The sequence below is a fragment of the Musa acuminata genome, chromosome BXJ1-3 (genome assembly GCF_036884655.1).
Source record: "Musa acuminata AAA Group cultivar baxijiao chromosome BXJ1-3, Cavendish_Baxijiao_AAA, whole genome shotgun sequence".
In the NCBI taxonomy this organism is placed as follows: domain Eukaryota; kingdom Viridiplantae; phylum Streptophyta; class Magnoliopsida; order Zingiberales; family Musaceae; genus Musa; species Musa acuminata.
In genome coordinates this window covers 5,455,881-5,471,227 of record NC_088329.1, presented here as the reverse complement: position 1 = coordinate 5,471,227, position 15,347 = coordinate 5,455,881, and the positions used below count along the sequence as shown (strand labels likewise).

The 15,347-nt window shown below is 34.6% G+C and overlaps 1 protein-coding gene across 2 annotated transcripts; it reads right to left on the bottom strand.

The window, feature by feature from the left end:
- Positions 1 to 200: 200 nt before the first annotated feature.
- On the bottom strand, positions 201 to 13,970 carry LOC135618638 (pyrophosphate--fructose 6-phosphate 1-phosphotransferase subunit beta-like). 2 transcript variants are annotated; one of them, XR_010489085.1, is made up of 18 exons: positions 13,565 to 13,970; positions 13,298 to 13,459; positions 13,094 to 13,215; positions 11,388 to 11,441; positions 11,134 to 11,240; positions 10,918 to 11,023; positions 8,844 to 8,907; positions 8,016 to 8,104; positions 6,880 to 7,011; positions 6,584 to 6,754; positions 6,359 to 6,474; positions 5,844 to 5,955; positions 4,415 to 4,499; positions 978 to 1,022; positions 795 to 863; positions 581 to 705; positions 398 to 427; positions 201 to 305 (listed from the first exon to the last, which is right to left on the bottom strand). XR_010489085.1 is itself a non-coding variant. In XM_065119701.1 (17 exons), exons 1-16 carry the CDS (start codon positions 13,746 to 13,748, stop codon positions 629 to 631), a joined length of 1,695 nt encoding a protein of 564 aa, XP_064975773.1. In that variant the 5' UTR covers positions 13,749 to 13,970; the 3' UTR covers positions 289 to 427; positions 581 to 628. The 2 variants fall into 2 exon arrangements, 1 of the variants encoding a protein (XP_064975773.1); XM_065119701.1 differs by having other exon boundaries at positions 289 to 427.
- Between the last annotated feature and the right edge of the window lie 1,377 nt (positions 13,971 to 15,347).

Sequence of the window (15,347 nt, the reverse complement as noted above, 5' to 3'; positions counted from 1 at the left end):
TTTGATTCCATACAGATTAGATCAATGTTGAAATTGTCTCTCGTACCTGTGACGGAGGTAATGTTTTGATGAGTAGAGATTGGGAACAGAGAGAAAGAAGAGTACCTGATGGCTGGAAGTGATGGAGGCAGGAGAGTGCTAAGCCTGAGGACAGAACGTAAAAAAATTATACTAATGTGTTGCTGTTAAAAGGACTATCGGAAGTAAGAGATTCAATAGATACTGCAAACGAGTTTGACTAATCCTTATCTTTTCGATACTTGTAGAATCCGCAATTATAGGCACATGTAACGAGTACTCGGGGACTGGATATTATTACATCTTTCAGCGTACGATTACACAAACAGATGCAACACTCTTCAAAGTTTGACGAGTCACTCTGAAGTTAGAAACATACCAGCCACCTATGTTTTGAAGGACTAATCTTCTACAAATGTTTAACAAGATGGTGGTCAGAATCTGACTGAGTAGGATACAGTTTAAATCCAAGCAACAATGCTAGAGGCATCAAGAACACTGATATTATTGATTATAATGATTAAAATTTAAATGCAAAATATGGGCATATGCATAAACAAACCTTCAGTTTGTCTTTCCATTGACGAGGTTAATATTGGGCAACATCTATCTAAGCCTGTGCTCCAAGTTCCAGAAGCAAGGTGTGATTGACGTCATTAGATCCTGGACCAATAAACTGAATGGGGCCTGCAAAGAAGTTTAATACAAAAAAGGACGCTTGTTCAATAAGTTACACTCTATGACAGTAGACTTGGCAAAAAATGAAGACATGATACCAGGGCTGATGTATCTGTTCTTGAGAGCCCATACATCTCTCATGGATGCAAACTTTTGAAATGGTGCACCTAGGTAATAATTGTAATGGCATTAGAAATCAAATACATCCAAAAAGAGATTTGACTGCAGATACATAGGACAATGATAGAGTAATCTAATCTCATGATCTGTGAGAGAGCTACCTTCAAGCTCCACCATTGCCTTCTTGATCACTGGCTTGAACTTACCTGGAGGCAATTTGTGTCTTATCAGAAAAAAATCATACAGCTGCAAGTTAATGCTAGGATAATGTTCAGGAAGAAGTGTTTCAGTATCACCTGTTCTAGGTCATATAGCTCAACAACTAGAGAGTTAATTAATTGTCCAGGAATTGTTATAGTTTTGTAATTTTATTACTTGATCATTTGTTGTATACTGCAAGGGTAAAGCTATTTAACCTCTCTTATTTTTGCCGTTAACTAAGTTTTCAGCATATAAATGATTGGCAGTGACCATAAACAGTTCAAGCAAATGAACAATTATAATTTGCACTCTGCAAATGATGATCGATGATATTTATTACTTATCAGCAGCATTAGGTAGACTGTCAGCCAAAGATTGTCAATCGTCAATAGGCCACAAGTTGTCAACAGATGAGCATCCATTGTAATCGATAGATCATGACCATTCCAGATGATCCTTCAACCATCAGGGAGACCATTGGCTGATAGTTGCAATTGCAAAGGCAACCAATGATAGACTATTGTAACTCAACCATAACACTTGGTAAACTGCCAGCAAGCAGCAAATAATCTTTGGACCCTTTAGCTGTTGGTCTTTATCAGTCCTGATCACTGTGGTTGATTTTGATTGGTGAATGTTGGGTCACCAGCAAGAACAGGAAGGCTAGTGGTGTGACTGATAGGTCATTGACCACCATGTAATTTGCAGATCAAGTGCAATCAGACTATTAGCCAATGGTAACTGATTAATACTGATAAACAGTTAACTGGCAACTGCAACTTGACAACAGGTATAGCCGACAACAGCATGCATAACACAAGATACTTTCAGCCTTCCATTATAAATGGAAATCTTGAAACCGTTAGGTCCATTTGTCTTGATCACAACCCAATTCATTTAAGGTGACCTGTCAGGTTTCACATGTTGTGACATTCAGAAAAAGTTTGAAACCATAGGTCAAGTTGGGTCTTGATAAAGCACATGTTTCCTTAATACTAAGGTTTAACGTGACTTGACCCTGATTTTTCTCTGAAAAGTAAAGCATGGCATCGCTTAACCATCAGTCCCCACCTTACTCGACCAACTAGCTATATAACCACACTCTAAGTCGAAAGAATTTCCACCAACCAGCAGGTTGGACGGTGTGTGCGCCATCCTACCCCATAGAATTCCACCCAACAAAAATCATCAAACTGAAAAATGAGCAAAAGAAAATTAATTTGTTCACTGTGGGAGAAAGTGGTTTTCAAGATGATTTTGGAAGAATAAAAAAACATGAAGCAACCCATTTTCAAAAATTTCAGCTTCTTGCTGTCCACCTTGACTACTAGAAATAAAAAACAAGAGTAAAGATAAAGTACAATGGAAATAAAAGACAGAAAAAAGGCAGCAAAAGTAGGGACTGTAGAAGCAAAGCAATCTTACATAATTAAAAAGCAATGATACTTTTGGCAGATCATTTGAGCAATCGACATCATCTCATCAGAGAATAAAAGAAATAGTATCATCAACTTTCATTTTTAGCTGTTTTGTGGAACTCTTTCCTTAAGCCTTGGAAAATGGAAAAAAGAAGTGGAACAATTCGAATTAGAAACAATAGCCAAAAATCATTTAATTCTCTCAATCTATCTCTCTCTCTCCCCACCCTTTTTATCTTTCTTTTATTTTCCCTTGTTTCCTTTTTTTTCATTTTCTCCCTTGAACTTTCTGCAAAGCACTTAAAACATTGACACCTGATATAGTTTGAATGTAATAAGACAAAGTATGAAGGCTCACTCATGTGAGCATATTATTCACATCAATAAGGAGAAAAAGACTTCCTTAAAGATCTAAAGTAAGATAAAGATACTAAATTATCAACAAATTTGTATTTAAAAAAATGCATCTTTTCACTAATGAGATAAAATTGACAGGAAGGCATGCAAACATTTAAGTTAGAACCATGAACACAAATTTTCGAGGCCATAGATTTCAGAATCAGCACGACTGTATTTGAGTTATGAATTACAATCTAATCAATAAAATTATGCAGTAGAGAAGTATGGCCAAAGAGAACACAAGTTTAAAGTAAATCACTTTTAGAGCTATTATCTAACAGAACATTATGCATAACATAAACAAATAACTTGAGTGAAATGGTGCTTTCTCGTTTTTGGAGATCATTACAATAACTCCAATTAAAGAAGAAATGTTGCAAGATCAATGTTTTTGAATAAGGGCAATCAGATTATCAGATTCTAGCATAACAGAGATGATAACATTGAGACAGATGGTTGTTAATTTTAAACTTAGATTATGGAAACAAACTAAAAATATGAAAGCTTTAGTTTTAAGTAAAACTAAAAAGGAACATACAACACAGTTTTTGAAATTCTAAGAAAAGAAATGACAACATTGCTCAGATGGATACAGAAAAAGTTCTCACGAGTCATGAGTAAGTTCAGATATCTTTAATCTATCATTCAACGAGGAGGGTGATGAAAATATTATTTCATATAGTAAAATCTTGGTGATTAATGTGGAGAGAGGCATTGGGGATTTTCTGTGATCATCAAGGGTTTTGTGCAACATTGCACACCTCGAAATAGGATAAATTGAATATAATTGTATAAGATGGTATGACATCTTCAAATGAAACTTATATATGCTAGGACCAAATGGTATGAGTCAATTAAATTTAGCGATACGAGGAAAGGTGGAACGAGATCTAATAAGTCTACCAAAAACAACAAAAAGAGTTTCAAATGATCTTAGTTTAATTAGAGCTGCTTTTTTTTTTGTTTTTGCAAGTGGTAAGTGATGAAGGCAGGATTTAATCCCAAGACTTTGCTATTCTTACCAACTAAGCTGGTTAACTCCTTCAAAAAAAATAATTTAGGATGAGGATTGAACTAGAGATTTGCATTATATAAAACTCAATGGTAGGAAAAGAACATTGTAGCAGACCCCAAAATGGTTAGGACAATACCACTAGTTGTTATTCTTGTTGTAGACATGCCCAAATGACAACCATAGAAAACAGAAAAGGTGTGTAAGGAAAGGCTTTCCTATTGTCTTAGATTGAGAAAAAAGACAACATTGCGACTGAATAAAGATTATAGAGTCAAGCTGGGTTGAGGCGAAGTTTCTTGTTTTGAATTTTGGAATATGCACAAAAGAATCATGCAAACAAATCAACCAAAGCTCCAACCGCTACCATATCTCACTAGAGACTCAGAGATAGATATTTCTTAAACTAAGTACCTCATTAAGGTATAAAATGTAAGACAAAAGTGCTTAATAAACAAAAGGCTTATACTCAAACTTTAAATTTCTGAACTTGGAAAATGGAAACCTAGATGGGCAGAATAGAGACCATGAATTCACAATGAGAAAGAATCAAAGAGAGATAGCATACCATGTCTCCTCTCAACATCCATCAATGAAGTCAATGCAGTCCCTCCAACAGTCCATTCATTAACAGGAGCACTCAAGTTACCAACCTAGAAGAAGCAGCCAGAAAAGCAATTAGCTATCAAGAAACCTAGAAAATGGACACTTGTATTATTTCTTGATTAACAAAAGAACATGTAGATTTTGTTCAGTAGAATAGAATGAGCTAATGGATAGTTGATAACTCATTGTATCTCATACTAGGACATGCACCAAGCAAACTCCATGGCAATCCAATCAGTAACCAACTTCATGCAACTATTATTGGGCAAAAGTAGTTGAGCTTGTTGGGCAGTTGAGGTAAAAGGAAGGCCAAAGGCCAAAGGTGAGTGGTCATTCAATTAACACGAACATGGCATGTGAATTAGCAAAGTGACATTAGTACAGAAACACTAAGAAATAAGTGTGATACAGAATACTGTAAAGGTTAGTGTCAAGATAATTAATCAATCAACAAATTTTTTTGGCATTGGCTGGCTCTTGATGTAGAGTGAAACCAGATACAACTCAGTTAGGTAGGAGTCCAGTAAGTTAGATTGAGCATGGGTTTAGTCATCATGAGTTTTATCAGCCTCAAAATACAACCTTTCTAAAGCAGGCTATAAATTACAATCCACAGAGCTGATAATCAATTTGAGTTATCAGGTTCTTTATTTAAGTTGGTAGGATTAAGGGCTCAATCCTACTAATAGGATACTAGTTCAATTCTATACTAAAATGCAGGGTTTGCCAAACCGGGTACTGGACCCAACTCTGAGATTCATCAGGCCAGTACATACCAGTCAGTACCAATGTACCAACACATGGAACACCGGTGGTAAGTACTGGTGTTTCGAAGAGGAAGAAAAAGGGAGAAGAGGAAGGGACGGTGGAGGAAGGAGGAAGAAAGAGGAAAGAAGAGGCACCAACGGAGAAGGAAGAGGAGAAAGACTTACCTGAGATGTGCAATGTGCAGTGAGGTCACAAGTGCACCCCGGTCTGGTAGCCGCCTACGTGAGAAGCATCAATCGCAACATTGGCGATGCTCATGAGCCCTGCAGAGGCGAAGGTGACACTCACGAGCCATGATGCTCGTGTGAAAAGTGGGAATTAGGGTTTCCCACTTGTCTTATGTGGCAGATCAGACCGGGGTGGGTCCGTGTACCGGTTGGCACTCGGACCGGTACATGCCACCCGTTTCGTACCAGTCCGGGCAAAACAGCAATCCTTGCTAAAATGTGTGTTCTTGTACACAATATATAGAGATTGTGGCAATATATTATATACTGTACGTATATGACATGTAAAGACATTATTCAGTTTCCTGAGTGAATATTTATCTAGCATTTCATGATGGAACTATTATAAGAAAAGAAAAACTATTTGAAATAAAAGAGTGAAGTGATGAAGGTAACTGAGGATATGAGGCCAGTCTTTCCAGAACACAAGAGAGCTCCTGCAGCATAACCCAATGCATAGCAATAGGTGGCATCAAAATTAGTAGGCAAGCCACATCTACCCTCATATCTGTAAATGTAAATGCAAATGCAAATCCTTAAGATAAACCAGACAGCAGTACAAAGAACTAAATATCTGGCACTAAAATTAATTTAAAACGTGACTAACAGAGCCTTGAAATGTGTGCATAAAAATTTGCAAACTAGTGGTGTGAGGGTAATCAATTTATCAATCAACAAAAAGGGCAGCCCAACACAATGCTTTCAACAATGCAAGGTCTGAAAAGGATCAAATGAATTCTCTTACATGCAAAGAGGCTATTTTCCCAACCATCAATAACCAGGTTGCAACAAGAGCAATCATATCATAACCCGAGGCGCAAGTTATCAATCAACAAGAGCCGACATTTGGTGTCATCCCTAGAACAATCACTTAAGTCAGACCAATTAAATAATTGATAAGGTATCCTTACCCAAAAAAGTGGGATTGTCCTTTAAAGTGTCCAGCATATTTACCCTCTAACTTCCTCTTCTCCAACTCAGTTTCAGCCATGGAGATGAGCATTTTCTCAGTTTCAATTTTTGAAACCTGACCAGGTAACAGAAAAAGGCTATGAACAAATGGACAAGCTAGCACTCTTTTCCGCAGCAAAGATCAACAAAGAACTTCCAAATGAACAATAAGTACTTCCTATTACCTGTACATTTCCATGTGGATCTCTTTCTAGCAACAATTGCTCTTTGATTGCCTGAGGAAGGAATTCAAAAAGATGCTGAGACTGATGTTGGAGTTTCTTTTTCCACAACCCATCTTCATCAACTACATCATGAGCTAGAATTTCATTTAGTTCTGCAATAAGTTGTTGAACCTAAAAAAGAGGCCATATCAATAATAATACAAGATGATCTGCAAACAAAAAAATGAAGAACAAGGATTTCTTAAGAAATTCAATTAAATGATTTTTGAAAACATAACAAAATTAAATATAGATACCTCAGGAATAAAGTCAATTAATCCTTCTGGAATAAGTATGACACCATAATTGTAGCCAAGTTCTGCACGCTTGCAGATTACATCGGTGATGTAGTCTGTGACATTTTTTAGCGTTTGCTTCTTGGCAGCAACCTAAATAATGGAGCAATAGAAACTAGAAGAAATATTTGATATGGTGTTGAATAATTTATGGCCAGGGATTTACAAAATGTATGGTGCAAAATACAATTCAATTGATCTATATGCACCTAAGCTCATCAAGCATGAGCACAAGATTTCTACAGAAAGTCTTGCTAGAAAACATTAGAAGTTCCTACTGCAGACCATATGAAAAGTGTATAATATGAGATCAATGATTTAAGATACTCAACAGCAAAGTAGATTTAGTTTAAGGCTTAGATCATTAATACAGAGGAATAGTAAGGCAGATATAGAACACTAGATGAAACAATTTCTATCCCCTAATGTATCATCAACCTTCTAGTTCTATAAAAGTCGAAGGTGTGCTTATATTTCTTCTTGTATTTGCTACAGTGTGTTATGGACTGTTGACTTCACTCCTCGCAAGAGTAAACTACTATTATGTGTATCCACAAGGGCAGACATCAGATTTCACTCACTGTTAAACAACCTATATTTTGCTTAAGATTTCTGCAAAGTTTCCTTTTCAGAGTCACTGATTACACACATAAGCAACAAAATCTACATAAAAAATTCCCTGCTTCATAAAGACATGCCTATTAGTTTGCTTCAATTTTGTTTAACAGTTTGCTATTTTCTTCAAGTCTAAAACAACCCTCAAAAACGTCATGATGGACTAATTTCAATCTAAGTCCTGAAAGTGCATTATAATAATCCATAAATAGTGAACTATTTAAGGTTAACAATGTGTTTTCCAACCCACACAGGATGCCGATGAACCCTATTTGATCTTACATCAGAAAAAATATCATACAACAAGTTAAGAATTGCTTAATTCAGATAATGATAAACCGTGTAGCAAGAAGATCTACAAATGAGTTACCTTATAATTAATAAATATTGCCTAAAGCTGTCTAAGGAAAATCAATAATATAAGTTATTGATTGTCAAGTAGGTCCTGAACATGAAAATCTAAAATTTAACAAGGAAAGCACCTCTTCACCAATGAAAGCAATATTTGGGTGTGTTTGTAGAGCACATTCCAGCGTAATGTGAGAAGCAGCACGCCCCATTAACCTTACAACTGCATAAGCAAGTTGTTTTGAAAAGAAATGAGGAACCAACAGAAATTTAAGATTAGCAACACAGTATAAATAATTTCTGCAAAATGTTATACTCTTTGATCTTTATAGTAACTAAGAGGCTAAGAGCTAGGTCCATGCAGTGTTATATACCAGGATGCCTACTGACTTAGTGGGTAAACCATACAAAGCAGAATGTTAAGAAATGAAAACAAACAAATCATCTAAATAATACCAACCTAAAAGGTCTGAAAGCTAATTTTGAGAGCAAACAATTTGAAATTAGTTTGGCATCATAAGTAATGGAAAGGATTGAATAACTTCTATATGGCCATTTCAAACTAGACCAAGACATGCATTATCATGCCGGGTTTGTGTAAGAACAATTATGAAAAAATGCTTCCTGTGCTCCACAAACATATAGGGAAAATGGGCAAAATTTTCATAACTTTTCCAGGGATACAATTGGTGGGTTTGCTGGAAGTAAATTTGACCTTATCAAAACACATTACAAGCACAAGTATTTGATCTGTTTATGACAGATGGTGCAAAAATTATTCTCAAGAAATAACCAATTTAGCCTGTTGTGCTAGCAATTAGCGGCATACAAGCAATAACCACCAGATGTCTCCACAAAATTTACATTCCACCATCGGTATATTACAGAGAATGCATCAAATACTTTAGATAAAATACTAATGCAACAACAAAAGAGCACATCTCAGAATATAATCGGCTTACAGTGATAATATTTTCCAGTTGACCTTGCATCTGTCATGACATTTCCTATCATTTCAGAATATATCTGCAATATAAGAAAGAATCTCTTAGAAAATTTGCAATGTTACCATGTCTGAAATGAAAAAGAGGACTTATAGTTGTAGGGTTGGTAAGGATGGCTGCACTTTCATATTTGCTCCCAGAAATATGATTATTTGATACTTGCATGGCATCACAAGAGTGCTTTTAAGAGCATGTCAAGCAAGTGAAACATGTTCATATCTTTGTTGTGCATATTCTCATTAACATATTTCACAATAAACAGTAAAGTTTGCATAATGATGATAAATAGAAACGGTCATATGATAAAAGTACAATGTCATCAGCAGCAAAACTTAAAGTTTGGATGTGTAAATTAATAGTCAATTGACAAAATGATATAAAATGCTCCAAGTATCTTCTAGACCCAGGAGTACGCCTTTGAATTACATGGAATTAAAGCACTTAATGGCACTAATAACATAATTGCATACCATGAGATAAGTATTTTTACTAGGTCTGGAAGATTAACATAGAAGATATTTATTTATTATGACAATTAATCAAAAATATATAGAAGAAAGGCTTGCATGTGGCTTTTCTTGATCAAGAAAAATTCTATAAGAGTTTCAATAAATTAATCATGGTGGACTTCAGGAAAGAAATGTATAAGTTATATTAATGTGATAAAAAGATATGTACTCGTAGAGTTGTCACTAGTTTTATTACTCGGTGGAGAATGAACAAGGTACTCTATAATTGCAAATGCAGATCAAGAATCTATTTTGGGTCTTTGTTTTTTCATTTAGGTCACTTAATAATTTACTAGCTATATTCAAGGCAAATTTCCATGGTGTATATTATTTGTTAATAATATTGTTTGCTTGATAAGAACTTGGTTGGAACTAATTGTGAAACTGGGAGATAGAGAATAAACAACCAACGGTCTTAGGATAAGATTAAAACTGAATATATCAAATATAACCTTAAACAATGACATAAAATAATTTAAAGAATAATTAAGATAAATGGATAAGGAGTTCTTAGGTGTAACATAGTATTGGATATTTGGATATACCAAACCTATTATTCAATAGCAATGAAAAATCAACCAAGACATTGTTGACAACACTAAAGCAGGATAACTAAAGTGAAGTGGGACATATGACATTTATTTGATCATCATATGCTCAAATTAAAAGATAATTTTCATAAGATGATATGGACCAAGCCAAAGGAGGTCATCATTGATAATGATCAGTGACATGCCATGAGGCAGAGGAAATACTATGGAAACTTTACCAGAAACAATAAAAAAAAGATTGACTTATGTATAAATTATTGATATTGCCCTAAACTGAGGTGAATGGCGGGAAAAGGTCCATGTAGCTGATCTCAAATAGTTAGAACATTATGGCTTCCTGCTGTATCGTTTATGACACAAGCCAATGATGGAAAACAGATAAAATAATTAAAATTTTCAGATGCAATGTTAGTGAAAACATAGTGAAGGATGGATGTTGGGGATCATTCAAAAAAATATAGTGAAGGATTATATGTCACCAATATATCAAAGTTTCCATACAAAATGAATCAAGATTGGTTGAAAAAAAATGCAATAATGATAATATAGTGAAGGATAAACACTAAGGAGCTAATGGATGTTGCAGATTATTCACAAAAATATAGTGAAGGATATGTCAACAATATGTCAAAGTTTTCCTTACAAAATGAATAAAGATTGGCTGAAAAAAAAATGCAATAATGAGCATCAAGAACCTCTACATCATGAAGCCTAGAAAACTTTGCAATAGTATTTATCCTAAAAATCCTGTCAATATGAACAGGAAGCTATAAGCCTACAACAAATTGCTAAGAGTTATTTCTTCATAACATAAACATTAAAAATGCACTTATTCACAATAAACACTAACAAGTGCATTTCCAAAGTTATGCTGACATGTTTAATGCAAAATTTCAATATTGCTTCCCTTAAAAACTTGAATTAACACAGCACAAGAAAGAAACGGAAGGTACAAAAAAGGCATCATTTGACCTTGCAGGCTGTATCAAATCCAAAACTTGCTGGAACCTCCTTGCATTTCAAATCTCCATCGATTGTTTTTGGGCATCCAATAACCCAAGTTTTCATATTCTTTTGCCTAAACATCCAATATTGTAAGAAGTGAATAAATTAAAGAGTGACACTAATCATCAACATCGTCAAAATGATTGAAGTACTATGGTTCCTGAATTTGTTCCAAAGTTCTACCTAAAATATTCAGCAAGGAGGCATGCATTCGTGTTGGAGTCATCACCACCAATAACAACAAGTCCATCCAAATCAAGTTTCATGGCTGTCTCCTCAGCTTGCTTAAACTGATTCATAAGACCATGAAATGTAATGTCAGGCATAGTGACAACATTGGGAAGCTGTCATCATAATAGGCACACATAATAAAGTAGTAAAAGAACTTGACAAACTATTTTTTACACAAATAATTTGCAAAAAGATAAGAGAACCACCTGTTCTGGGGTTTCAATTTTGTCCCTTCCGCTGCAGATCATATCAAATCCACCCTATTCAAATAAAACACAAGACTATTAAGTATTAACTCTTGGATCATATTCGTATAAATTGAAGAACAGAGTTTTTATTTATAAGTTACATCTATCATCCATGAAGATTACTGTGCCATGCATAAGGGCAATTAGGGTTCTAGTCCTAACTATGTGCTTGGCCACCAAGAATGCAAGGATATCATATTCTCCATGCCAAAATATGGCATATGGTCTACATGTTCATTAAGCCAATTACGACAAACACCATGGTGCAAAGAAAATACTCTGCATGTATGGTAAATGATACTAGATTATATCAATAAAATAATATAATACTTTTGTATATTTAGGATATTCATTCACTTCCCAAAGGGGAGAGGAATTACTAGAATTAAACCCATCAAATTGCTTCTCTGATTTGGTCCACCAAATACTACTCAAACTTTGAACCGAGGATTAGAATCTTAATCAGATGTGATCAGATGCCACTAGACTATGTGATATTCTGAATTTTTGCGCAGAATCAATGAAATAAGCAATTAAAAAAAAACATCAACACCAATCTTTGGTTGCATCAACAGATTCCGGTCAGTACATGTTGCTTGACCAATATTTGAAACCTTGCTTGAAACTATTTACAAAGTAATATAAGAGAATAATAACATTTGAACATAAAACAGACATTTAGTAATTAAATTATGTTTCAAAAACCATATTCTTCAAATATTTCCAAACTAAACCATTTTTAAGCAACCAACCCAAATCAAATCGCTAATATTATTTGATTTGGTGGCTTTAGCCAGAGAGTTTTAACCGGTACCTTTATTGGCTGGATCAAGTTACATGATACAATGAAATAAATCAACCTTAAATATTCACAAGTAACAGTTTAGTTCAATGTTCCAAAAATCTCTTAGGGTAAGTATATGAAAAAAAATCTAAGAAAGCACATTTTAGAAGTATTCTTTTGTGAAACTACTTTTAAGTTTTACCCATATGACTTGTTTAGTACTCCTTAGCAAAAGTAGTATAAAGAAATAAGAAGCAAATGTCCCCATGCCAATAAGTTTAATTCAGGTCCATAAGCCAGATGCAAGAAATCCTAGATTTTAAAAAAGGAAATTTATGGACTTGTACTTTTCCAAGAGGTTTGTCTAAAAGTAAGTTATCAAACAACATTTTTTGCTAAAATAACTTAATTAACTATTAAATCTGCAGAAGTCCTCAACAAGATTCCCCTGTCAGTTGCTTCAAAGTTCTAAAGTCAGACCAGTAATGATGCTTCACCAAAACCATATCCTTAATACTCTTTTCTCTTGCTTTGTGAAAGTGCATTATAATTGATTAGCTGCTCTTTACCTCTTGCATGGAATAATTGTTTTGCTATGTATGACAGTAACCCTATTATTAGAGAAAAAAATCTTCCAAAATGTTTGATACATAACAAGAATAAATATATTGGTCGCAAACTTCAATTGTTAATTATTCCTTTCCTGCTCCGCTTATAGAGCTGTCAATTTAATTATTTACTACTAATATCCCTTCTTGCTACTCAAAATCTCAACCACCAGGTGGCTGAATAACCTAATATTCAATGTTAAAATCCAAAATCCCTATTCAATGAATATAATTTGACAGTACAAAACAACATTGGATTAAAAAAAAGATACCTGGTTTCTGTAGGGATAGATGAAATCTGGAGTCAGCTCAACATACTTGCACTTCATAATCCCAGCAGGACCTCCCTTGAAACCATACAGGATGCTTCCGTTTGTCCGCTCCTGCAAATAATCTACCACATTGCAAAACAAATAAACAAGCGCTAAATCGAGGGTTTAAACATAACTAAAAGTGAGAATGAGATAATGGCTCACCAAATATCCCAGAGATGACATTGTGTCCACCTGGAGCCTGACCACCAGACAACACGACCCCAATCCTCAGACCTCCGGCCAAATCTGATGGATCTGAGCCAGTCGGCACCAGGTTTGCCGATGGCTGGCCGAACAGATTAGGAAACAGCTTCGCGATCTCATCTACAAATGTAAGCCACAAATACCGTCACGAGCATAAACAAGAAACTTCTATCCCAAATCCTAAATCTCTTTTTATCTGTCAACGAGATCTGTCGGGAGCGCGACCTGGGTTTCCGGCGGCGGAGCTCGGGGGGCCATCCACCAGCTTGAAGGGGCCCTTGAGGACAGAGGGGAGAGGGAGGGGGTGGTTGAGACGGCTGGTCTGCACCTCACTGTAGACGGAGGCGAGGCGTGGGGGGGCCGGGCCCTTGGCGCCATCGTTGGCGAGGACGGAGTTCGCAGTCGCCATGGATGGCGGAGATCGGACCGACCAGAGGAGGGAGATGAGGGATAAGAGCGAGTGAGCACCGCACCGAGTATACTGAGATCCCTCGCTTTTATGATAAGGATTTGGTTAGCAAGAAGAAACCGTCGTTGGAGGCTCCGCCGGTCCGGTCAGGGAGCAGTAAAATGGACGAGGAACCCGTGGCGGTTCGGATGATTGGATCTCTGAGCAAGTGGTGACTGCATCAATCGGCGTGCGTTTTAACGGATAAATTCTTTTTTTTTTTGAAAAAAAAATCAGTGGACACATTTTTAGTAGTGTGACAATTTTAATGGATAAATTCTTATAAAAAAAAAAAAGAAAAATCAATGGACACATTTTTAGTGTGCCAATCAATTTAACTGATAAATATTTTAATAATAAATCATAAAATTATGAATTCAGATCTCATCTCCCTCCCTTATTTTTATAAAAAATTTAAAATATATTAAATTTAAAATAATATGATCGATATAAAATAATATTAATAATGAAATGACCAAGTTAAACTTCACCATCAATTCGAGTCCATTATTTCTAAATTAAATGATGAGAATTTTTGTCGGAGGTGTAAAATGTCAATATTTATTGTCATTTGTGTCAATTCAGTTGGAGGATAATTTTTTGCATTTTATTTTTTGTAAAATAAAAACCAAGTTAAAGTTGGTATACATCACGTCTAAAGTTTGTAAGTATTTGCTTAGGGTGTTTTTAAAAATATTTAAATTTATTAGTTTATATAATATTATTTTATTTCTATTGGTTTCCAACTAGTAAATATATTCTTTGGATATTATATTAATGTGCCAAAGCATCTTTTCCCCATCTCTGAAATCGACGTGTATAACCTGTTTAATGCATTTCATGTTTTGAGTCTCGATTATTATTTTTATGAACTAATAAGTAATAAATGAAATTATCTTATTTATAAACACAACTCAACTTAAAGCTAATGTAACAATAATAAAAAAAATATATTCTCTAACATATCATTATGTTTGTTGAAACAAAATTTTCAATTATCGAAGCACTTGAATCACATAAATATTTGTATTTAATCAAAATATATATTTTTTGATATAATTCCTGTTAAAAAGGCACTACATAGCAGCTAAAATAGTTGTAAATTTAATATACAAATTATATTCGAAATTTAAATCAATTATGAAAGTAAGTACCAAAGTTATAATATTTCGATTACTGTTTGAAATGATTGCAAAGATTAAATTCGACTTTTATTATATCCAATCGTTTATATCAGAATATATTGTTGATTTTATTAGATTAAATAATACATATAAGTATTTGATATAATTTTTTGGTCACCAAAAACAATATGGGTGATTTTTTGAAAAAAAAAACCTTTTCTTTGGATTTTTCTTGGAAAGTGTCTTTCCTTTTATTAGAACATCTTTTTCCCTTCATTTTTCTGTTGATTGATCCATAAGATGAATAGGTCCAGCTATCATATTTTTATATTATATTTTTACTAATATAAAAATAATTAAAGATAGCAAAACCTCTGTCTATGAGAGAACTTATGCCACCAAAGAGAACACCATTCTTATTATTTTTTGATTTCGA

Excerpts from the sequence above, each read along its gene's own strand:
- LOC135618638 (XM_065119701.1), bottom strand. The coding sequence starts at position 13,748 with ATGGCGACTGCGAACTCCGTCCTCGCCAACGATGGCGCCAAGGGCCCG. Across the intron at positions 13,460-13,564 it reads CTCCGCCGCCGGAAACCCAG|ATGAGATCGCGAAGCTGTTT; the intron begins GTCGCGCTCCCG and ends TTACATTTGTAG. Across the intron at positions 8,105-8,843 it reads AACTGGAAAATATTATCACT|TTGTAAGGTTAATGGGGCGT; the intron begins GTAAGCCGATTA and ends TTGCTTATGCAG.